The 25,552-nt window shown below is 45.3% G+C and overlaps 1 protein-coding gene across 2 annotated transcripts in view; it reads left to right on the top strand.

The window, feature by feature from the left end:
* Nucleotides 1-778: 778 nt before the first annotated feature.
* The window catches only part of ell (elongation factor RNA polymerase II), a 36,629-nt gene continuing 11,855 nt past the window's right edge, over nucleotides 779-25,552 (top strand). For both annotated transcript variants that reach the window (XM_066695416.1, XM_066695415.1), the window contains exons 1-3: nucleotides 779-956; nucleotides 17,327-17,374; nucleotides 24,464-24,585. In XM_066695416.1, the coding sequence (XP_066551513.1) occupies nucleotides 822-956; nucleotides 17,327-17,374; nucleotides 24,464-24,585 (305 nt within the window). In that variant the 5' untranslated portion in view covers nucleotides 779-821. The remainder of the gene's footprint in view (nucleotides 957-17,326; nucleotides 17,375-24,463; nucleotides 24,586-25,552) is intronic.

Here is a 25,552-nt window from a genome sequence, read left to right as displayed (position 1 = left end):
CTGATCTGCATATAGCTGTGGTAGTTTAATTATTTAGCCATAAGGCACATTATCTGTGTTACACAATGTAGAAGAAAGAAAATCTGTCATTTAAGTATTTACTGGACTGTTTGGTATTATGTTTAAGCAGAGCACACATCTATCTAATTACATTTAAACTTTTTGAATACGTATTTTCGTCCACTTTAAGATAACTCGGACATAAAACTGAAACAGTGTATATATATGTGTGAAAAAAAAGGGAAAGAAAGTAGCTGTAATGGTTGGGGTCAGACTGCCTCATTGGCGGGGCATTCCCGTCTGATGGATTTTGACGCCCTGTGACGTAGTTTTGACGCAGTTCGGCAGCATTGTAGTTTCTTCAGATCCTGCTTCCCACGCATTTCTCCTGCCAGGGAGCACTTGCGTATCGAGGAGACTCCGGGGTTATTAATAATCAATGAGATCAGCCTGTGTGTCAGTCAAACACGGCCCTGGAGAAATAAATGGCGCTGGCCGGTCACTGAGCCGAGCAGCCAGCCAGATCGCCGCCCCGCTGTGGGCGACAGCTGAGCAGGAAAGCACCGCAGGTCCGCACACGCACCATCACTTATTCATGAGGGTGGGCGGGGCGAGAAGGCGGGTCATGAATAATTAATCAGAGCCGGGTCTGTTTCCCGAGGCCGGAAGACCGCTCTCAGGCCCCGCCCCCACCCCCCACCGCGCAGTCGCAGTCGCCCGCCTCACGCAGCTCACGCCTCATGAATATTCAAAGCGGCCGCGGAGGGGAGTCTGTGGCGTCCACGGCGGCGGCGCGTCAGCGTGGTGGAAATGGAAGCAAGATGGCGGCGCTGAAGGAGGAGCAGTGCTATGGACTGTCCTGCGGAAGAGTGAGCAATGGCAGCAACGTCTCCGTCTTTCACGTTAAACTCACTGACAGCGCCTTAAGAGCATTCGAGGGCTACCAGAGCAGCAAGGTAAGCGGTGGCTGCGGGTCCGTCTCGCTTCTCAACTTCGCCGGAAGACTTGTAGTCCTGCGGTAGTCAGGCAGGCAGGCAGGCAGGCAGCTGAGGGTGTTGAGCTGGTCTCCGCGGTTTGCGTTGCTGTGTCGGTGTGGGATTATTCATGTAGGTAGTTGTCGTGCTGTACTACAGTGAAAGCCCGACACCTGCCTGCTGGCCAATCAAGCCCCCCACCGGAGTTTAACCAGTCGCTAACTAGCTGCTGCTATTTTAGTCAAATAAGGTTCAGCAGAGGTGAGCGGGTGGGGTGTTGACTCTAGGCATGGTCCAGAAAACGGGAGCAGAAAATGTTTGGGGGAAAATGACTCCGTGAATAATAATTAAATTAAAACCCAGACATGTACTGTTTGCCTTCTGCGATCGGTGCTTTACAGGGGTACACAATCAACTGTTAAACACTGGGACAGCCCCGGTCTCCTTTAAACAAGTGTTTCAGAAAAATAAAAATGTGTGTGTGACACAAAAACGAGCCGCTCTGCTGAAGTAATCGGAGCTGGCTATGCTAGTAAGTTGAAAGATGAAAACGATAGAGTTGCAAATGTACAAAACCCTAACGCCTGCAACATAAAAGCCAGTGAAACGGGGGCTTAGAGAGAGCTTCCTTATGGACGTGGACATCTAACCATATTTTATCGTTTCATCCTGTGTCACGATGACGGCCGAGACTTTATCACTTGCTATTTCCGCAGAAGAAAGACGTAAGATTATTTCATGAAGTGGCTTATATACCGTGTGTCTCGTCTACACACACACACACACACACACACACACACACACGTCTGTCCCTGGCGACTCCAACAACTAGCAACAAGTTGTAACTCCGAAGCTGTGCACAAACTGATCCACACAAAGGGATTGTTTTAGTAGCCTGATTTAAAGACGTTTTGAATCCGAAATACCGAGGACAAAGTGCTCTACACTCCGCCGGTTTTCGTCGACTTGTGGGATATCGCTGTGCACTTTAAAACACAAGGATTTAAAAAGCCTACAGTGTAGTTCACGTCACCTTATAAGTGAAGCATCTGGTGTTGAAGGGCAGGTTAGTTAAATCCGCATTCAGCCTATATGTGTGGTTTGTAAGTGTGTGGATGCCGATGTACAAACTTTGGTTTTAGGATTTATCGTTTTTTGTGGAGTCAGTGCTTAGTATTGTTACTGCCTGCTTTAGGCCTACGGATCCAGCCCCCCCCCAACTGTCCCGGAAAGGTCTTTTTCGTTTGTTTTTTTCTTCTTGATGTCATTTCAAGGAATCCATTGTGCAAGATGGTCAACTACCTGTCACATGGCAATATTATTTACACCATGTGCAAGTTGTGAAAAACAAAACACAAACCATTTGCACTTAAAATTTGATGGAACTGCCGGGTTGTTTGTTTGGTCTTCTCATACCACGACTTCTGCCCTGAATCTCTGTCTGGGAAGCAGTAGTTCACACCAGTCAAACCGGAAGAGCCACATTTTGCTGGTGTCCCACTGAATCCAAGGATGACAGCAGTGAAGGACACCTCCGTATGGTTTCTGGATGCACTGGTGATTCAAACCTTTGGAGAAAAACAAGGAACTTTGCAGATGATGACATGGGGGGTGGAAGGAATAGTTCACTGGTGTGTTGCAAACTGTGACTCAACCTCACGACGGCAGAACTCGGTGAGAGGGTGCAGCTGACAGTGCAAGTGACGTCTTGAATGTATATTGGATGCGTCTCCAGGCCTTTGATGGCCACCGTACGCTTCTCCCACGCGTCCAAAGAAATGGTCGCCTAGTGTCTCGTCTAGAGAGAAATGCATGACCATTTTGCCTGCACAGAATAAAGAAAATCAGTCTCTGGAATGTGAACGGCGCCCCCACCCCTTCCTCCAGGTCTATTTCTGTATTTTCTCCTTTCTCCAAGCATGCATTTAAAAGGAAACTGTATATGGATATTTCTGTGTCCATATATAGATGTACTGTAATTGGAGTTAAACAGCATTTTTTTTTCGTCTTCATTTTATTTGGTGGGGGGTTAAGTCCTGAGAAGGATAAATTGCATATTGCTAGTATTGTAATTACTCCAAAGATGCATGTATATCATTCCCTAGCGTTTTCCCAGCAAGCTTTAATTAAGGACTTTGATTACACTGCGTTTTTCTGTCCTGGCAGCTTTTATTGGTCTTAACGAGACGCACCGTGATTACTTTGTATGGGCCACCTATGGTCAAGTGTGGGAGCTGCGCTGGAGGGTTTAGAGAAGTTGCCTGTCTGTTGGCGCCCATGAATCATGCATTAGATAACAGAGTGATGTTACAGACCCACCTGCAGGTGGTTGCGGTGTTGTGCTCACAACTCAACGGGCCAGCATTAGTCATCACGAGGGAGCCCACTGGTCGAATCGCATGTTTTGGTGCATCCAGTTTCTGACCTTTAGATGTATGTGATAAAGTATGAATGAAGTATGATAAAGTATTAATCATGCCTCGGACTGCATCATCATTCCCAAAATAGTCTCGGTCGCTTGTCAACAGATTGCCCCAGCGCTGCTCTACCACCGTGCTGCTTTCTGCCACTTTAGTAACTCCGATGACCTAAAGTAAATGCATAGGCACTGCAGTATAGCAGGGGGGTGTTTTCACAGTAAAAATTAATTGATGTATTCATAAATGAATGTCTTAACTTCTCCATCACGGACAAAAATGTCATCCCATTTTTAGGTGTATATGAGCTACAGACCAAGTTGTTAATTGCACAAAATGTTTAATGAAAAACATGTATTTGATCACAATAGTTATTCTTGTTTATACTTTCTCAATCTCCTGTACCACACTCTGCGGTCTCTTCCTTAGGTGGCTATTGTTTATGCATTAGTGGAGTTAATGATTTATAAAATCCGCAGTCCGTCATGGGGACTGTTGCCCCTGTGTGTAGCTCAGTTGGAGAAGGCGTCGGGTGCACTCCTTTCATTTCCGAGTTTTCGGTGTGGTATTTTCACCAGGCTGATGAGCATCGCCTGAAAACGACGCACGTCTGGTTGCATGAAGCATGAAACGTGCTGGAACACGACGAGACCTGGCTGCTGTCGTCTGTGCCGATGCAGGAGAGTGTTTTAGTCCCTTTTTTAATATTTATGTATGTTATCCCCCCACACCCCCCTCCTCCCAGCCTAGTGTTGACGCGAGAGGATCCAGACATTTGGCAGAGATTTAGTTCTCGTTATTGATGATTCACAGTTCTCCTTTGAAAGACAGGCATTGCGAAAAGGGCCAGGATTTGTGAAGCTCTTGATGAGTGGTGTCATGCCAGCTGGTCTCCATGTCAGTGGGCACGCAGCGATCATCACATTCCCTGTCTTGCATGGCACAATACGTGTGAAGTTGCTGTGCATTGTGAAGATGTGTATCTAGCATACGGGCTTGTGCGCAAGAATGACACAATGCACAGCTTGTATAGATCAGTATGGAGAGTCTGTACAGAATGACGGGGTTTATTTTGTCATCACTTTGGCCCCCAGTGGACTTCTGTAAATGTATATTTGTTGTTTTCGGAAGTCAATCTTTTTAAAGATCTGCCACTTCAATTTGAAAGGGATCTGGCTAGTTTACTGGTTTATTCCTCATTAGTAAGGTAGTAGAACTGTAGGTGGGATTGCATGTTCTGTTTGGGTTCTCTTAATATAAATCTTTTTATATCTACAGGCTCTATTTTGCCTTTTCAGTGGCTTTGGTTTAGGAAAAATGCAGTTTAGTACAACAGGAGAACTACTAATTACAGCAAGCAAACTTTAGCCCCCCCTTCCTGTGCCCTTCAGCTTTTTAAAAAGCACACTTTGAGAACTTGTGAAACTGAACTTTTCCATCAGGTTGCCTCCCAAAAAAGTGTTTTTCCATCCTCCACTCTTTAACATATGAAGGCAAGTGAACTTTAACCTCTGACCCTGTATAGACTCTAGTGCAGTGAGCAGAGCAGGTGGAGCCTGGGGAGGTCAAAGGTCAGAGGCTCACATGGTGCAGACGGGCCAGCTTAGCTTGGCACAGCAGTTCTGTCTGACAGCTAGGCTGACAGCCATAGGGAAATCATCAAAATAAGATCAGCCCCAGGAAAGCTCTGACACCACACAACTGAGGGGAAGGAAATTAAAAAGGGGGCCGATGCCGCCTGTTCAGTTTAAGATCTTTTAATCTTTCACTGAAACGGGAGCTCAAGCTGCTGATACAATTAGAGGCCTGGGATGCTGTTCTGCCCATTGATCACACCAGCCTTCACCTGATTGATCCCAGATCTGTCCCACTGGAGACGGAGCAAAACAAAAGTGCACTAATACCCTGCTTCTGGTTTTATGAACGTTTGTTTTTAGGAGAATGTCATTCATGTGTGTGTATATTTGTTATTTTCCCTAAAGTGGAAAAGTACCAGCCACGTGCCTTGTCATGATGGCAGCACATGAGTCTTGCTGAGAGGAAATGGGAACATATGTAACTCATACCTGCTACGCGTGTAAAGTCAACCACGATTACATTATCCCAGAGCCTGGTTTCGTGTAGCTGCAAATGAAAACCAGATCTTTTTTTGTTTTCTTCCCACCTCACCATCAGAACTGTTGAAATTCTGTTCCGACCCTGTCACGACATTTTGCACAAAACCAACAATTTGTCACCCCTTTTTCTTATTCGCGGTTATCTTGTATATCCATATACACATACATGTATATTTAATACATTGTATTCAAGTGGAAATGGAGCGTTCACAGGATGATCGAAATCCTTTGTCTGCGCTCGAGTTCATGATCAATGATCACGTCATGTAGCGGAAATGGGTTTTAACTGTGCACCTCGGAGAAGTGGGGGGTGAGGCTGGCATGCCTGAGGGCAGAGCGGTGCGATCCCTTCATCAGAGCCACCGTCAGTCTGTTCTGCATAAGCAGCCTTTCACATGAGACCTGCTGCCTTGAAAGCCCTTCCCTGAGTGAGGTGTGAATGGGGTGGGGGGGCGGGCGGTTGTGCAACGTGTCTGAGGTATCTTAAAAAAAATCTGTTTACAATTTGTGGCTTCCTCTGTTTTTTTAAAATTTTATTTATTTTTCAGAGGTTCACATTCAAGGTAAACTTCAGTCAGGGTTATATTTAGCACTCGGGGTGGAACTTTTAAAGTGATAGCACCAGTGTTTGTGCCCACCAGTGCATGCTGGTCTTTAACCACAAAACAAGCAATATAAATAAATGGTCTGTGCAAGACGGTTCATTTGAGTGTCTGCATGTGTATACCCATATAGTTATTATATAGATAACATAGTATGTGTATGTATATATACGTGTGTATATCTCATACATTATATTTGCGAATGTGTCTTTCAGCTCAGTAGGTTAAATGCTGCTATGTTTGATGGGAGGAAGGTCATCTGTGAACATCTTTTGCAAGGGTTTTATTGTTGCAGTTCGGTTGTGTTGCAGCTGACAGGTTGGCAGCACACATTCGTTTAAAGTAGGTCTTTCCTAGACAGGAAGCCCATTCTCTGAAATTATTAACCTGCATCACGGTGTGTAGGACTCGAACCACACTGTTTGTGGTCAAATCTGCAGCAGCTCTCAGGAAATTAAAGCAAAAAACTAACCATAACACAACGAGAGAGTACCTGTGAGAATCTCGAGCAGGGAAAATCGCAAAGCGGAGAAAAGCAGGTCGGTTTAAGTTGCAAAAGAGCAGTGGGTGCAAAGGCAACACAGCCGTCACGATCAGTTTATAGTTTTCACACGTGAATATAGATAAATGCTTTTAGCTTGAGGAGCAAAATGCTGGTAAAGGGCAGCTCTTGAGCCAATGGGTTGTTTTACAGAGTTTTACCATCTTCAGATCAAGGGTCTGTCTGGGGCAGCGACAGGGCAGTAGACTGCTAAAGTGAGAATATGCCCACAAGTACAGTCCTGCTAATGAGCTCAGTTAGATTACAAGCCTGGATGTGAATAGTACATCCCTGCTATTGCTAGTGAGGTGATCTGTAAGGTAGATTAGCTGTGACTCAACTAAGCACCCAGGCCCCTTTCCAAAAGCAGAAACTTCAGCTGCTATCTAAAGAGTGTCTTGATGGGCCCTCCTCACCCTGCCGGTCCTCCCTGAGAGACCGTAAATTCATCGCTTCAGCAGGTTAAGCAATCGCCCTCCCTTTTTGTAAGAAATGCTGCTACAGTGGCTGTGAGATTTTGCGCAAACTGGAAATCACAGGGTTAAAGGAACTTTTTTTTTTTTTTTTTTCCCCTCTCTCTATTTTGGTTCCACATAGGCAGTTTTCATCTGCCGAGATAAAACATCAGAGATTTGCAGGCGGGTGCTCCGCTCAGCTTAAACTTTATAGATAAGTGAAAATGTCATATTTGTTTTGAAAACCATCATTAGAATAAAATGTTTGATTTGCACCTGTTTGTGTGTTTTAATCTGTGTAGAAAAGGGAAACCCTTATCTTGCACTCTTGCATTGGAGTTGCAGGTCGGAGCTTTTGCACAGGGCAATTCTCAAGCAAAAAGGAAAGTAAGAAATGGAGCATTAAAATAAACGCTTAGTGTTCAATTAGGCAATAATTGTAAGCCTCCGCTCTGGCTATTGATTGCCCCACAGAAGCTGTAATCTTGTACCTATTGCTTAGATTTGTAAACGTTAGATCATTCGGAAAGGATTTATGTCCTAAATTAGAGCAGCGCTTTCTCTCGACGCAGAACGGAGAAGACTTTGATTTAAAGGGCTTCTTAGCAAAATATCTTAAATGCCTTGCCTTCATCCCGCCCCCCCGGACAATTATGAAGGAGGGCATCTGAGAGGCTGGCGTGCGAGGTTCATTAGAAGCTTGTTTCACACATCTTACTTCTCCATTATCTGGGATTCTAGTCCGGGATTAGTTCTGATTGGGTTCTGTCAGATCGTTAGCAGGCATCCCGGTTCATGAATGAGTCAGACAGCGGGCGAATACATAATGAGGCCTGGCGGCGTTCGGCCACGTCTCCTCCTCAGCCTTTGTTGTCGGAGGATTGTGATGCATGTCTGCCTGGATGTTTTGACCCCATGTACTACACATGTGCTACACAGTGTTTGGCCCTGAACGCTGATCAACCAACCCCCCCACGGTCACAGTAAACTGTACAGATTTATTAATAGTCTCACGCTGGTTTCTGAGAGCACAGTTGGACTATGTACTTTTTAATAATGGGGGTGGGGGAGGAATCTGATTAAATAACAAGTAAGCTTCTAAATGAATGTGCCACTCTAACATCCCCCACCATATAAAAGACCAGGGGTTTCGTTTATATGGTCATCTTACCAATGGGACAGTAATTGCCCACACAGTTAACCATCAATCAAAATTAACACTTAAGAGTCCAGATTGCTATTTGTCACCCTGGTGGTACAGCAGTGAGTCTTGTTGCCTTTCTGTTTCAATAGTGAACCCTTAAGCCACCTTGTAAATAAACACTGGAGAGGGAGGGCAAGGATTGACCTGGGCAAAGAGGGTATTTAAGGGCAGTACAGCCAGTGGATGGTCCCGCTTGTCCTCGCCCCCTGCTCTTAGCCACGCCACACTGCTGTGGGCTGGATAGAGTGCACTTTGTCCCGGCTGTGTATGTCTCGGGGTTAAACACAGGTCAGGGCAGGAAGAGGATTGGCTGTGCTGGGCTGCTGCCTTCCTGATCTCAGTTGGTCAGCTCACACATGCGTGCGCTCACACACACAGAATGACCACTAGCTTCCTGTAGCAGCTCGAGGAGCACAAGAAATCAGGGCCTCCTCCTTTTTCCTTCTCCTCTTGTTCTTCCCTGTGGCATAGAAATGCGAGACCATGTCCCCTTCCTTTTTATATCATTGTCATGGGGGGAAGGGGGGTGCACAGCTCTGCTTTCTCTCATTAGGAGAATGCCAAGGCTGCCCTGTGGCCGGCACATGTCACAGGAGGAGAACCGAGCAGGATGAGAAAAGGGTAGGTTAACGCACAGCTCCAGGGCCGCAGCACCCCCCGGACACTTCCTGTCTTGTGCCATTAGGTGACTCCTGGTGTGCCCCTGTTTGTTGGTGTCCAGGATCTGTGTTTATTAGGTTAGGGATTTTGTCAAGGCCCACACACCCAGTGCATTTCTGCATTTGTTGGTATCTTTAAAAAAAAAATAATAATAATAATGCTGATAATTTCGCCTCAGGCAGTTTTTTTCCTTCTGGAAGTTCAGCTGTGACATTTCCTGAAGATTCACTGCCCTTAGTCGGGCCTGCCTTGCGCATCTTCAGGGTTCGTTCTCTCTCGCTGTCACAGTTGCTCTTGGTTATGAATGTCTTGTGAAGAAAACAAATGTATATCCTGCCCTTGTCCTTTCAGTCCTTTTCAGTTTCACCGGTGGTGGTGAAGCTGAAACGTATCAATTTTTAATAACACAAGAAGAAAGAGGAGCAACATAACCCCAAAACTTTGCTTTCAGTGCAGGAGATCGAATCGCAAATCAACAGTTGCTGATCTGATTCAAGGTGAGATGTGCCTGACTTGGGCCATCTTTACCCTGCTCCTCCCAGACCAAAAAGTCATATTTTAAATTCAGGGGAAAGTTTGTTTTAGCTTTTTTTTGTTTTTCTTCCTAAAGCAGAGCCAGGCCTTCCCTGGTGTAGAGTTAAGAAAAGCTGTAACGCTACAGGAGGACCTCACCCCTGCCCTCCATCCTTGTCTTGACAGCCTGCTAATTACTAAACGATCCAGTCTGTAAACGGGAAGCATTGCCTCGGAGATCCAGGTTGAGTGACTCCGTGGCAATGCCCTAGCGGAAACGAACCCTGGGCCGTGTCCGTGTCCAATCCACACCCCAGGTTCTGTGATCTCGTCAGCTCTGGCTCCAAGTCCCGCAGCAATAGGGGGTGAGGCTGCAGCCGGTGTTGTTCTTGGATTCTAAGCAGGAGTTCTGGAGTTTTTAGATAATTTTCAACGCTGTGTGACGTCGTGTGCCGAGTGGAGTGCTTTGAGCCTTGCGGAAGTCATAGCGAAAAAGGCCGTCGGGGAGTGTAGAGTGATGTTTTAACAATGAAGATGGGCTTTTGGTTTTGAGTAGTGAAAAGCAAAGCAATAAAATCACATCAGTATCTGGGTACAGGATTTAGTGTGATCCACAAATAGCACGGACTCGGCTGTGTGCCTTTTCTATAAATAATGGCCCAAGTGGGAGTACAGACAGGAAAAGCCCGATGTATTAAGGAAACTGGAAATCAACACTTTCTGAGCGCATTGGGGATATTCATCTCACTCACACACACTCACACCACAAGAAAAAGCTAAACAAAAAACAGACCTAAACCGGTACTGATGCCTGTGTTTGAGAAACTAAAACGCAACCTTCCAAATCTTTGTGCTTGTCCTCTATGATGGGAATACATAACCTCTGACCTTTTCAGTTCACCCTGGGGCTGATATTTGTTAAAACCAGTATTCTAATATCAATAATAAGGAGAGCAAATAATGTAATAGATTATCGGCTGGATTGGTATAACCAATCATGTTGGTGGCTGTATCAGATGGGTGTGATGGACTGTACTAGGGGACTGTGTGTCCAATAGCTTGTGCTCTAAGGCCTGGAAGGGAAAGCGTGGTAGTAAAGGTCACCGATGCGTGGTCCCTGGGGTTGCCCCAAGTCTCCATGAATGTGTGGCCTTTCAGAGCCAGATCCCCCTCCTACATCCTCACTGACACTCGCGCACGATGCCCCGAGTGCCTGAGCAGATCCAGTAAAATGTCAAAAATGTCTCCCAGAGGGTCCCTCTCTGACTCGCTCTTTCTCACTCCCCCCTCCGTGATGTTTTGATATCCTGCCAGTGCATCATGAGGTGTCTCGGGTGCCACCCAAGTACCAGGGCAGATAGAACAGTCTGGAGGTAACAGAATGTCCCCGTCTCCTAATGGGGCCAGAGCCACAACTGATACATCTCCAGTCTCAAAGAGAAGCTGCCCAGACCGCTTGCCTGTGAACTGCTGAGTGTTAAACTAGCCCAGAGTAACCCGTGGGGGCAGGAGGCAGTGCCATTGCATCGCTAGGTCACAGGAGGAGGGACCTTAACAACGAGCCAACCTGTGTAGCCAGTCAGGTTTTTAATGGCCAGCTTCCTCACTGGTTGGTTGATGTAGTTAAGAGGTTCTGGTTGTTGTTCCTGACTGTGCCACATTTATTTATAGTGTCAGTGTGTGAGCAAAGGTAGATCTGCTGGGGCAGAAATCTCACAGAGGCATGGAGTCCTACTGCCGGATTGAATTTAAATGAGTTGCAAAACGGCTGAAAATCAGAAGGAGTTTTACAGATCCAATCTGAGAGACATGCTTCTGTGACACAACACCAAGCACACAAGGGAGCAGACCCCTCTGCATCAGGTTTGCGAGTCGCGTGCAATTTAGAGAGGTAGCGAAAGTGGATCATCTTGTTGCGGTGCTCATTGTTGTGTGAGTATGCTGGGGCTGGCATCCCAGAATCCCAGGATGTAAACTTGTTTATTCATTCAGTAGGAATTATTTGCATTTGTTTCTGCAGTACAGCTGAAGCAATCTGAGTCCTCCTGCGGTTCCTCTGGTGGGAGTGGAAGCCACTCGTTTGACCCTGTGCGCAGTGTGAACAGAGGTGGTGAAGCCAGTGGAAACACGAACCAGAGAAGGCGGAAAACAAAAAATTGAAAAAAAACATGCAGATGCGTTCAATAGGGCTATTGAGTGGAAATGCAAACAATTCAGTTTAGTTTACAGCTGCAGTTTTGGTGAAGCTGCCCGAGTAACGGTGCACTTTTTGGACCGGGGTGGGGGGATTGCTATAAAATTTTTTAGAAATTCCAAAACATTTTAGTTATTTATCCCCCCTGCTGATGGACCAATTCCTCCTACAGATCTCTAGAGAAATGTAGATTGAGCGATCTGCTATTGACGAGGAGTGGTTCTATTTTATGTCGGGTCTACTGACATTAGTTTCGGCTAAAGCGTTTGCACAGAAACCCCCCTCCCCACAACAAAGCAAAGATGAATTGTAATCAGAGTGTTAGTATAAATAGAACCATACTGATATCCAATAGATCTGGTTGTTTCGCTTCCTCTACTGAATAGCAGTTGCCCTAATAACTGAATGTGAAACTGTACTTCTAACTAACTTGACTAGACTGAAGTTATGCAGTAATTCCCAATGTGCAAGGTACATCGTAAAACGGGCACGTCGACTGCACTGAGGACAGCCAGTAAGGATATCGTTCACGTATACAATCACTAATAACAGAGTAAATTTAAGATCCCCTTTGGCACAAAAGTCATTGTGCCACTGTGGTTTATGAGGCAGAAAATGGAGGTGTCCCATTATTAGTAGCTCACATAAATAGCACTTTTCTTTCATCAGATTCGTTTTTTTTTTTTTTTTTAATATAAAGTTTGCCATCAACCATCCACTTTTTTTTCTCCCCCTTTTTCTTTTCCAAGTTTTTCTGTGCTTTGAAGTGTATTATATATGTATTATTTATGCCCAATCTGGTAACCAAATGGTTCCCCTTTTTCTATTCGGTTTTATGAGTAGGGAGACAGTCAGGATGATTACAATCTGTTCCCTCAAGTAGTCTAAGTATTTTTATGACTGTTGTAAGCCATGCTCTTGAATTATGTTCCCAGGAAGGCACCTCCTGTGTTCTTATTTTGCATTCATGTATTCTCAGCGATTCTTAAAGTTTTATTTCCTCTCATTCTCTCTCTCTCTCTCTCTGTGTGTAAAACAATCGCTGTGGTTTGAACCCATGCATTTTCATTTGTTGTCTTAACGAAAGAAGACCGAGTTACCGATGTCTCGCTACTCAGTAAGCGCATGTTCTACGCGTGGACTGGTAAATCAAGCACCCATTATACAGGCCCCAGGCAATAAGGTGAATAGTTTAATGGAAAGTCTTAATGCAAGCTTTATCAAATGCTTAGTACGTCAGCATGCTTTCCACACATTTATGCATGAATATATTTAGCATCTCTCAATAGTTCTTTTGAGAGGTTGAGGGGGGTAATTAGATTTTCTTTGGCATTGATTTATTTATTTTAATGAAGCCCAGTAGTCCCACACACTTCACATCTCCTTTATATATTTTTTCCAAGCACTGCCCCCCCCCCCCCCCCCCCCACAGAGGCGAAACAGAGAGATGGGTGGTGGGGGGGACGAGGGGACGACGGGGACAAAGGCACATGTGCGTCATATTTATCTGCAGATGTGTTCAGTGGCTCCCTAGCATAAGCTCTCAACCACCCCTTACCTTCCCTCGGCTATCCGGAGCAAAGCAATATATCTGTCTCCACCAGCGATGCAGGAAGGGGTGGTAGCTCAGTCAGGGTGGCAGTCCAGTCTTTCAGTAGACTATCTGGGTAGATCACTGATGCAGGCAACTAAATTAAGCTCCCACCTGAGGGGACAGTTTCATTCTTGCCTTGTTGGGACAGCTGGGAACCTGGCAACTACCTTCTTTTACCTCCGTTTTTAGTGGACCAAGAGAAATGTCCCTTCAATGCCTTTTCAAAGGGCTAAACCACCTAAAAAGCTATGTAATGAATCAGACTAAATAATACCCACAGATTAGGGAAAATTTTGTTTTATTTATTTATACGACACCCCCTCCCTCAAGCTTTTGCTTACTCTGCACTGAGACTAATTCTTGAGGGGGATCAATTTGAGACTGATCGGATCATATTCCAATAGCACACATGTTCTAAATCTGCTGGAAAGTTTTGATGCGTCCCTGTAGCTCCATTCATCTCTCTATGCAAGACACTCAATTACAAAGTATTTAGGCCTTGTTTTGTTTTAAATGTACTGAAAACGTTTTGTGTAACCGCACCACAACGAGTGAAAATGCTCCCCCCTGGAGCTGCAATCCACTAACCCACTCCTGCACGGACAGAAATCAATCCATATCTAAATGTGCATCCTTTTGACGGGCTGGGGACAGTGTGAGGGCCGCACAGTGACACGGTGTCAGAGCTATCCGCCTGGCCCTCAGGTCTACCTCTGTGGAAGTTTCTGGGCTGCTGTCCCAGTCAATAGTGGTTTGTCAGCAGCCCATTCAACTGAACGGGCTGAGGGTAGCACTCTTTCAGCATGGGGGGATGGGGTTAGGTGTAGGGGCAGAGGGGGGTGCCAGGATGTTAGTTAGTGTCTCCTATGGCGTTGTTTGTAGACTGATCCGCAGGGCAGAGGCCTGCATTGACCAATCGATCAGTCTGTAAACCTCTCAGTGGTTCATTCACTGTTTTATATTGTTTTTTTTGTTTTTTTTGTTTTTGTACCTCTCCAAGTACAGACGAGAGCAAACCAAGACAGCTGCTGAAAGAATGTAAAATGGCACGCGTACAATAACTGTATGATTATGACCATGCTGTAAAATCGTATATAAACACAGTCATTAAACCGAGTTTTGTCATCAGCCTTTTGCCCTGCGTGAAATGACAGGTTTCCTATCTGAAGTGTGTAAGCTGAGTCATGAAAGTGTCTTTAATCTCAGTTAAAAAAAATAATAATAAAAAAAAAAACCACTCCCAGAAGGTGCCTTTGTGCTGGCTGTGTACCCTGTCTGGGGCGGAGAGAATCTTTAATGCCAGAAACATTTTGTAAAGGGGGTTGCTGATACTTTTAACAAGCAAGTCTGTTGGAAGAAGGGTCTTTGTTGGCGTGGTTTAGTTTTTTCTTCTCTTTTGGCCCTGCATAGCGTTGTCAGGGGTGACCCCTCCCCCATGCCTGGAGTGAACACGGTGTACAGTTAGTGGGGAACGGTGCTTAATCTATCCTGATTACCTGGGGTGGGTGTCTTGGCAGGCAGGTGTAGGTTTTTGTTAGTTTTTGTGGGTCAAATTCGAGATGGTGGTTCTAAAAAGAGCTGCCTTTAATTTGACCATGTGGGAAGCTAAGGATAAGTTGCTGTGGCAAAGGATGTTTTGAGATTTGTGTGTGTGTGTGTGTGTGTGTGTGTGTGTGTGTGTGTGTGTGTGAGCCAGACCAACTTCAATGTGTCCATTCTTTGGCCATATACTGTGGTGGAACACTCAGGGGCACACTGTAGTCATTTTTAGATTTGATGTATATTTATTTATATTTTAAACCGGCCATCTGTTTCTTGTAAGTATATTAACTATTGAAACGAGCACTGTACCCCACACAACCTATATGTAGTTGAGTGTGCAGAGGTAAATATAAAAAGACAAATCAACCATGGATTAGTTGAAATGCAGCGCCCTTAGTTGATGTATGTATTTTTTTAAGAGATGTGAGCTCATCAGCCTGGGTCGTTAGCCGCCCAGTTGTGGGGTGAAGATTCTCGATAGAGCGGGGGGGCTCCAGGCTTTTGGAGCAGGGACCTGGGGGCCTTTGCTCGAGGCGGGTACCCTTATGGTCTGAAGCACAGGGAAGCCAATACCCAAGCGCAGTCCACAGCCTATTAATACATTTAAGAGCTGTTATTTATATATGTTCCCGTACCGACGAATGCTGCACTGCCAGAAGCCCATTGGTCAGAGAGGGAGGCTGAGACGGTCTTTATTTTGAACATGAATGAAGGACCTGGAGTCTTGTTTATCTTTTCAACAAATAAATAAAATATTACAAAATAAATCAACTGCAATGTCCTCTCACTCAAATAAAGCCATATAAGACCACATAGAAGATGAAATAAGATCTCCCCCCAAGCCTACTTTGTGGGTTAAAATGTGTGGGTGGGGGTTGAAATGAATATTAAAATGTGAGCAAACAGGTAAAATGCCCATAAGGTATGGTCAGGGTCAAGGTGCTGGAGGATTGCTTTGCTGTACAACCAAGGAGGAACGATGGTAACATTTTAATATGCTGCCCAGTTGTGTTTATTTTTTTTTTATTATTATTATTTTTTTTTAGCAGCCTGTCAGACACGACTGCATCTTTTCCTCTAATTAAACAAGAACGAGTAGGGGAGAGAGACAGGGGAGAGAGAGACCTGGGGGCAGTTGATTAAAAATTCTCAGTCTGGGCCGATCTGTGTGGTGCATTTCAATTCTGTCTCTCACTGGAGATTATGTAATGACTTGTGCATCCCATCACGGTACTGTACGTGGAGAAACAGCAGGAACATAGTCGGGCTATTACGTTAGCACTGGAACGGGGCCAGAGCAAGCTTGCAGGCTTGATGGGGAATATATGTGTGTATTAAAGCAGCCGAGTGCTCGGAGCAAGGTCCTCTGCCTCTCGGATGACATTTATAAGAGCTTTTATTTAGTGCGAGGCACAAGCTATTATCACTGCGCCCTGCGTCTGCCTGTGCTTAGTCTTGCAGGATCCAGGTCTTTAGCTCACACCTGTGGTGTATGAGAAGTGTGTGCCTGTCTGTGTGTAAGAATAGGCGAGTGTGTTTCAATACTCAGGGCTGCATCTGAGCTGTGGGAATATTCAACAGAACAAAAACGAGCAAAACCCTCTCTCTAGGTTGCAAACCAGTGTAGTCCGCTTCACTCGCCGTCTACTTTGTGTTTTCTTGTTAATACAGAATAGCATGCTGTTTGGGGGAGATGAAACCTTATGACTACGCAAAAGAAACAATGAAAAAGAAGGGGGGGGAAGTGTGGATACCAATAAACTCGTTCAGTGGGCTCATATTGTAACCGTCTGGACAAACGATCTCCAGATGTACTGATGTCGAATATCGGCACAGAATGTACCAGTTATCGCCATATTTAAAATCTAAGGAAGAAAGCAAGAACCTGGCGCCAGCATTCATTTTTTATTATGGCACCAACACGGACGGAGGCCTGGGCTGGAACCCAGCTGATACACGGGGCTGTAATGAACCTCTATTAGGGTCTTGTGTGAAACCACTTAACCATAACTGGCTTCGTGCGGTTCACTTCGTACTGTTCCTGCCCTAGCTTACTCACTCTGATGGAGGGTCTATGAGCACAAGCGACCGTAAAATGTTTCCCTCCCCTGAAATGCATAGTTTGTCACAGGCCTAGTTTACACGGGCAATAGCAGGGCTGCTGTGTAAACTAGGCCTGTGACAAACTATGCATTTAAATTCTTTCAAGTGGAAAGGCATGGGAACACAATACTTTTTGAAATTAGACCACACCTTTTACCGGTGAAAACGGACGGGTTTTTATGTGATGTGTGTAGCCTGTGGAGACTGCATAGCACGTCCAGTCTAGTTTGCCTCCTGTGTCAGGCGGGGGGGAGGCAGCGCAGGCTGGATGTGGCAGAGCTGCTTACTGAACCCACTGTAGCGATGCTGGTGCTGACCCACTGAACCATGGGTGACGAGCTCGGCTGGGTCACCGCAAGAATGTCCATAATAATGACCAGATTTTAACGCTTTTTTCTTTTCTATTCCAGGGTCTGTGTTCGGCACAGTCAACGATCCGATTTACTGGAAACCAAGGGGTAGGTGGTTTTATTTTATTTATATATAGAGGGGAATTTTATTTATTTAAAAAGTTAGTTATGTTCTCATCCGTGCTTGTTATGGCAACAGGGAGTTCCAGAATGAAGCATAGAAGTGTCAAAGTCTTCTGTCCCCATTTTCCAGGAAAGTAGTGTGTCTTTTGGAGATGTAAGGTTATTTTCAGGGTAATTTCCAAGTGGACCCTCTGTGTCAAATGCCAGTTTGCCAATGGGGGTGGTGGAGGCTGAAAAGCTTTAACTATGACCACCAAACTCTGTAGACACTTGGGTCTGAAGCTGTGAAGGGTAACGCCCTCTTTGGTTATGCGTGTTTGTGTCAGTCAGGAGGCACTTTCATCAGCAGTTATGCAGAGCCCTTCACATTGTAACGGGCTGGGCTGAGCTCCCTGCCTGCCGGCCAAGTACTACTAGCCTACTTTCCACCCCTCCTTTTTTAATCCTGTTTTTGTACTGTCGGAAAACTTTAAAAAATGCATTGTTCTTCAGTCGTTCTAAATGAGCTCTAACCTCGGGGCATATTCTAGCTGAAGGCTGTAGATTTTGAGGAAATGAAATCCTCCTTGGCTACACACCAGCTCATCTATGAGTGCGTGCCTCTCAAGGCGTTATTGAAACTCATTGAAGAAACTGTAGCAAGAAAAAAGAATCCGCCCCCTCAACATTGATTTTCCATACAAGAATGAACCCCTCATAAAAGGATGAGAGGATAGCAGTTTGGGGCCCGTAACTTGTTTAATCACTGCGGAAACGGACAGTTCGCTTAAAACAAACGAGACCGAATGGCGAATGCTACGGAGCCGTACTAAGAGGAAACCAACGGCTTCCCCATTTCTTGTACCATGATCCCTTTCAGTTGCATGTGAATATGGTCTTTTTACACTCTGCAAACTGAACCACTGAAAACTGGTCAGCTACACTTGAGATGACCGCTACCTGCTTTCTATCCAACCTCATAATTTCACAGGAGTGTGCATCTGTGCTCCCAATTCCAGCGGTTTTGGAGGCTCTTTAGAGGCATGGACAAAAACTGGCCTCCCTTTTCAAATGACACGAGACTTCAGGCTACAGGGTAGGGGTTAACCAGAGGCTGCCTCTCAGAAGTCATGAGCGCTGCCTGGAAATTCTCCCTAATGCATCCGTCTCAGAGGAGCCCAGCCTGCAGCGTGCGTTAGGGCTCTGCAGCGGAAGGGAGTGCTGAAGCCGAAGCCAGACTGAAGAGATCGAACACAGCACACCAATGAACCGTTCACAGGCCCGGCAGTAGCAGCAAGCCCGTCTGAATGTCCCGTGCTCCTGTACGCAGGCCGGGTGTGCGGGATGCATTTGCAGGAACTCGGATCACATGCTCGCTCCCTACACCCTTCCAATAATGTTACTCGTGACGTCGTGCTGATGTCTCGGTCTGTGCTCGAGTGAGTGAGGGCGTAGGGTGCAGAGTGGAGATGAGTGTTCAATGGGACATACTTCAGCGTCGTAATTCGGCACCTTGACCTTTGACCAAAAAACAAGCTATGCAGTCTTTTCTTGTCAGATTGTAGTTTGAAATTATGGAGACTGCTGTAGCATTTTCCACTGTTCCTCTTCCAAAGAAGATATCATTCTTACAATAATAATTTGAAAATATGGTGTTCATTTATATCATCTCATAGTTTTATACTACTTCAGCAATTGATAGGTGCTGAAATGTTTTCACTGTACTTTCTAATCATATATTTAAGTCATGATTTTAGATTAATTGTATATTATATATGTGACTCCATACAACATAAATATTAAACCTAATTTCCTTTAAGTTAATATCTACAACTGTATTTAGCTTACATTTTATATGCCTATTTTCCAAATGTTCCCAATGTACTTGTCTCTGCCTTTAACGCAGAGTGCTGGGACTTCAGCACTAAAGCCCTTCTGTATTAGTGTTCTGTTTTGTTCACTCTGTCGAAGGGAGCAGTGAAGGATCAATAAGACTCCCTTCACTCGTTCCCTAAGGTATTTGGACACCCCTTAAGGTGGCAATCACAGTACATCCGCCCTGCAAGTGAAGGTGATGAGGGATCAATTTGGGACGCTCCATGGGAAGGCTGACTGGCCTGCACTTTTCGGTCCTCGGTTACCTTTCAACTTTGGTTTTGTTTTCAATGGCCGGGAAGTTCAGTTTTGCCCAGTTCCTCCTGAAACGGCCCCCTGCCTGCACCACAGACATACTGATTTGTGTGCCAGGATGCCACAAATCACAGTTTGGTCATTCATTCAGTGGCATGGCAGCTCACCCTCATGCCTCTCCACGCATCCCTGTCATACAGCAGAGGGACAATCCACCAGTTTTGGAATTGCTCGACGCTAGATAGCGATTTATGTTTGGGTTACTGTAGTGTACAGACGAGACGTATAGAGTCATGAGGTAGTGGTGGTGTTGTCAAAAGGATCGTTCTTAGCAGTAGCTTTTATAGGGGGTTATTTCCAACTGCTGTACCATTTGTTTTGGTGTAATAAAGTGCTCATTTTGTGTGGTTATAAACTAACAGGCAGGGTCCTTTCATTTTTGTCTATCTTATTAAATTAAACTTTTCTGAGGGGGGAGGGGTGGGACACCTGTGGCTAGTCCTCTAAATTCAAACACCCTTGCTTTGGTCTTTATCACAACACGATCAATGCAAAACAGTTTAATCTATGGTTTTGCTTTTTGCTGTGTTAAAAACTTCAGGGGAAAAACAAACTTTGCTGTGCCCAACTTTGCTTAATGTCTTGAGCTGCATGGCATTTGCATTCCTACCCATCTGGGGATTTTCGCTCACGTGATACAGGGTCAGGATGTGTTCTTTGATCATAAGGGACACTACAGAACCGTGCCGCAAGAAACTAAAAATAAATATTGAAATTCACGCTATGAAATCCAGCCACTTCAATTTCTTGTATTCTTTTTTTAATCGAATCGATCCCAGGCAGTATTACATCTGAACCTGAAATTTCATGAGCTGCAGGACCAACAGCTGCAAATTAAAGTGCAGAATCTGAATGCGTGCATTTCTTGGGATCGGTGTAGCTATGTCAGCACCACTGGCCATGCCGCTCAGATAAGCTTGGGGTGGGTTTAACTAACTTCTGCAAATCCACAGCTTTCGACCAGCCAGTCATTTATCAACTTTAGCCTGTGATGAAAGCAAACCATGAAGTCATGCATACTGCAGGGGTTTGATCCCGGGTGTAAAACTGCCCGGTCATCTCTTCGTAATGGATTTAGTCATGATTTCTATAAGGATGAGGGTGTCGGCTTGTCCGAGTCAGATTTATTTATTCATTCTCGTGGTCAGTATGTGGTGGGGGGGGGGTGTGTCTTGACAGAAAATTCAAAATCCCTTTCATTCTCCAGACTTACCGGTGTGAATTTAATTTCTGACTGAGGCAGCTTATGTCTTCAGCATGCAAAATGTCAGCTTTTTCCTCCCTCTGCACCGCATAATAGATGGGAAGAACTGGTACTGCGACTCACCAACGTGAGTGTTGGGGGAAATCACGGCAGCAGAGCGATTACTGCGGGACTTGTAACATTCATTTATGAGAAGAAAAAAACATCTCGTTAGTGTCAGGATTAGCAGGCAAAAACAATTGTGATGTAGTAGTCCGCCATTCTGCTCAAGTTTCACAGGCTAGATGATAAATTTGGGCATTTCCAGAACATTTAAAATGCATTACAGTGGTTTTGCACTAATGGTGCCGAGAGTAGCCCATTAAGCACAGTGTATGACAGGACTCCTGGAGATGGCGATTCATAGTCTGTACTACACTGTACTTCCCCCTTGAGTTTGCTCATGATGAACAGAGATTCGAGCCCCTTCTGCAGTACAGTAGGTCTGGTGGAAGCCCATAAGCGATCGAAAACAAACCAATAAATAAAATGCCAAGGGATTCCAGTGGCAGGGCTGTTCGACAATATAGGCGTGCCAGAGGTGGTGCCGAAGTCGTGGCCTAGTGCCGAGTCTCCCGGCACCCGGCAAAGCTGCGCAGAGGTGGGGCGGAAGGAGAGGCCTCTGCCAGGAACTAACTGCCATGCCCTCCTTGTGTCAGCTGTTTAATTAATTACAGCCAGAGGAGCCTGTTTGAAAAGTGGAGGGGGGGCGGACTTGCCACTCGAGTGTCCCGGCTTCTTAAAAGGCCTTTTGTTTTCAAGTCACTGCACGGTGCAAAAAGAGTCAGAGAGAGAGAGGAGTTGAGGGAGAGAGAGTGAGGGAATGGGGGGGTTGTTAATTCATGTACACTTGCTTTTTCAATAAAATGCATGAAATGTAAATAACTTCAATCAAACTTATGGAATGAGAGCTACTTTTTACAGTAGTAGATAGGGGGCATATGGATCAGTAAACCCAGGGGGGCAGGAACCAGTGCCAGTGTCCCCGGTGTTTCAGGTCTCTATGCCATTTTACATGCCAACGCATTGGGGTTACGTTGCACATGTTGCATGAATTCGTTGGGAATAAATCTGACCGAGAGTGGAATCTCCCCCCGTTCTGAATCAGATTGAAAATGCATTCCCTACTTTTTGGGTGAAAGTGTGTGTGTGTTTAATAGTGAAAAGTTGGTTTTGTTTTGTATTTTGGTTGGTTTGTATATGCATGCATCAATATACATGTGTGAGTGTATAATCTTACACTGACGGAATGAGGAAGCTAGTGAAACGGATCGTATCTCTGCAGCAGCGAGTGAGAATACTGCCTTTTATGTGCACTGTAAAGCGACACCGGGTATGGAGGCTGGCTGGCTGGCTGGCTCTGAAACCTGCACTGGTGCTTCCCTGGGAAGAGAGAGGCCCGGCCCTCTCCTTCCCCAGACCAGGGCAGTGTCGGGGGAGGCGGGCTGCAGGGAGGCTGGGATTCCTGGCAGAGGTATTTACTCTCGCCTGAGTGACCCCCACAGGCTGCCTCGTATTCTCCTCATTCACCCCCCTCTACTCACACTGCTCTCACTCTCTGGGGTGGGGCTTGGCCTGGGAATAGGCTCCTGCTGGGGGATATTGCACTCGCATGGCTCAGTGCTTTTTTTTTTCTTCCCATACTACTCTTCTCATTATTATTTTTTTATTATTATTGTTTTAAATCTGTTTTGCAGTCCTCCAGCAAAAAAAAAAGGGGGTAGGTAACAGAGGCCCTAGAATTCAGTGATCACCCAGTGTGTCACTCAGTGTTTTTTTTTTTAAACCTTTTATTTAAATACTTTTTATTCCTATTCTGTGTCACTGGGGCACGTGCTACTGGAGCAGAAAGGCAGGTTGAGAGAGTCTCCGATACATAAGTGAGCCGGACGGGCTCCTCTTGCCCTTGCTCATGTCCTGAAGCTCATCCTCATAGGATGTGTTTTTGTGCTCAGCCCCTCGTGAATGGGGCATTCTGCCGTACTCTGCAGAAGTGAAGTTTCAGTTTCATTTCCAGATTTGAATTGGAACAGGCCCATGAATTACAACTACAATGAGGAGTGGTTAAAGCAGAGCAGTGCTGTGAGCTCTCCGCAGTTACAGGGCATGTAGGTCTGGGAGACGGGAGGCTGGAAGCTTTGGCAATGTATTGTGCATGCAGCAGCATGTGTTTTTGTTGTTGTTGTTTATTGGCGTTTCATCTGAACTCTACTGGGAGGAAATATAGATGATGGATAAAGTTAATCTTCAGTTTAACTTCTAAAGAAACTTGCTTCCAATTATAAACCACCCAGATGGAATGGTAGCATGTACAGTGAGTGACCCTGGCAGTCTAACACATCAGATACCCTCAAGTATATTCGTGTATGAAATGGAAAATTGAGCTTCACTGTTTTCACCAGGGACATTTTATTAACTCAACACCCGTGTTCTCGATTTACAATTTCTCTGCAGACATTCATGTGTTTGTGGATAAAACTCCAAATAGTTGATTTCATTTCATTTTTTTTTTTTTTTTTTTTAATCAACCCAGATACTATCTGGTGCATCGTGCTCTTCCTATATCATTTAAATGAGTGGATTTCCAGTAACCAAATTGCAGTTGTGCTATTTTAGTCTGGCACCTGCAGGTTTCAGTCCTGAAAACCCTTTTTTTCAATCACTCTGGGGTTGTTTGGCCATGTTCTTCTGATCCATCCAGGCAGCCATGTGAAAGGACTTTTTCAGGGCCATTGTGCTGAGATAATGGACACTGAGTCACTGCAGTGGACGAGACAGAGAGGCTCATGGGAAGTTGCCCCACACTGAACTTCGAGGGTCACCAGTTCGCTGACCGGTATCAGTTAAGCCCCTTAGCAAAATTGCATTCAAATTGTGTTATTAATTTGTGGTTTATCTTTTGCTTTTTAAGATCTTCAGTTAAGCATTAAGGATGTGTGTCTGTGCAAGTCTGTCCATGTTCCCTTAAAAGGTTTTGCACGGGAACATACCGGAGGGCTTTGTCCTTTATTTAATACCCTCCCCCCCCACCACTTGGTAGGGGAAACCCAGATGTACCTTGCCTCTGTGTAGCGGAGTGGTATTCTCTGTTTAGATGTCGGTGTTGTAAGTGCAGGTGTACTGTGGCAAGAGTTTTGCATACATGTACAAGGCCGAAGATTAATGTACTATAATTTGACTTCGTTGACTGCAGAGAGAGGAAAGCTACGAACTGCCACCACCCCACCCCCAAAAAATGTAATCCTCGAGCCTTGGCAGTAGTGTTTTCGAAGAGCACCTGTATTGTTTGACTCGGTTCTGCTTTCGAAAGACGTCACGAACCGGGGATCTTCATTTGTAAGCACAATGTAATCCTTTTCTATCTCTCTCTGGCTGTCCCCCCTTCTCTACAGGCTTTTAATCACATAAAGCAGTTTGGCGTTTCATGAACTCCTGAGTGATTTGATTTTAATGCACTTTTATTCATTTTATTTAGTGAGATTTAGCATCTTGTATCAGTTTTGCTAAACAAGTTCTTAAACAAACAAGTGAGATTTTTGTCCATTTTGTTTTTATTTTGGTTTTGCCCCATGTCACTGGGCTTTTATTCAATTCTTCGGTATCCTATTAGTTGATTCAGAGTTGTTTTTTGTTAATGTTTACCTCCTTTTTTTTGCCTGCAGAAAATCTCCATCCCAAGGTTGGAGAGCACCAATGAGCTCCGCACATTCACCTTTTACCTGTCCAATGTGGGCAGGGACAACCCACAGGGCAGCTTCGACTGCATCCAGCAATATATCACCAGGTAAGCTCTGCAGACCCCCGTCAGGCGCCGCCGCCTCCCAACTCCCACCACACAACACTTAATGCCCCCCCCCCCCACAGGGCTTCTCTTCCTTCCCACATTCACAGGCTGGTGTGGTCCCAAGTTTAAGGAAGAAGATAAACAAGAAACAATTCATTTATTACATACAATATTCAAATTTTACCTATGACTCTTTGTTGAGGACATTTCAAGCCTTGCCTCAACCCAACAGGATAAATATTTGAGCTTTAGCTTTAATGCCATCAGTTGTCTTTGCTCCGCTGTCCTGACTTGTCCCCTGACCTCACTGTGACGCTGTTGGTTGATGTCGAAGGGAGTTTGAATTTGCTCCTTTGAAAGGTAACCGTTATACCAGCCAGCCTCTAGTTGTCACTCGGAAGAAGCCCAATTTGATCTCCCCACAGTGCGGCTCATACTCGCAACCCCCTTTTCCCCCGAACGAGGGATAATGGGAGAGCGGTTCATCTGGAGTTCATCCATCATTTCAGACAGTAATAGAATCTTAATGCCAAAATACAAGAGGATGTTTCTTGGGGGAGGGGTTGAATTTTCATTGCAGAGAGGTTTTTTCTGGGGGGGTGGGCGGAGCAAATTAACCAGCTGAGCACACGATGGAGACTGGTTTAGTTCAGATTTGTTTAGTTTTTCAACAGATTGTTCATGTAGAGTAGAGATGGCTTGGCAGTGAAAGGCTAAAAAAAAAAAGTCTACATCTCTCTTGCCTTCCCAATGAAACGGCCTCTTCTGTTGAGGTTGCAACAGGTGTTGGACGTTTACATGGGTAAATACGTTTGAATCCACATACAAATTTGTTAATTCCCCTCAGTCTAAAGACCCCCACAGGATATGACACCTGCCGGTCGGGGTCTGAGGGGGATAACACCTGGACACACCCGGTGAACTAATTAGCTAAAACACTCGACACTCCCAAATAAGCCCCTGCGCA

The sequence above is a fragment of the Amia ocellicauda genome, chromosome 22 (genome assembly GCF_036373705.1).
Source record: "Amia ocellicauda isolate fAmiCal2 chromosome 22, fAmiCal2.hap1, whole genome shotgun sequence".
Lineage (NCBI taxonomy): Eukaryota > Metazoa > Chordata > Actinopteri > Amiiformes > Amiidae > Amia > Amia ocellicauda.
This window is presented reverse-complemented; position numbering and strand designations above follow the sequence as displayed.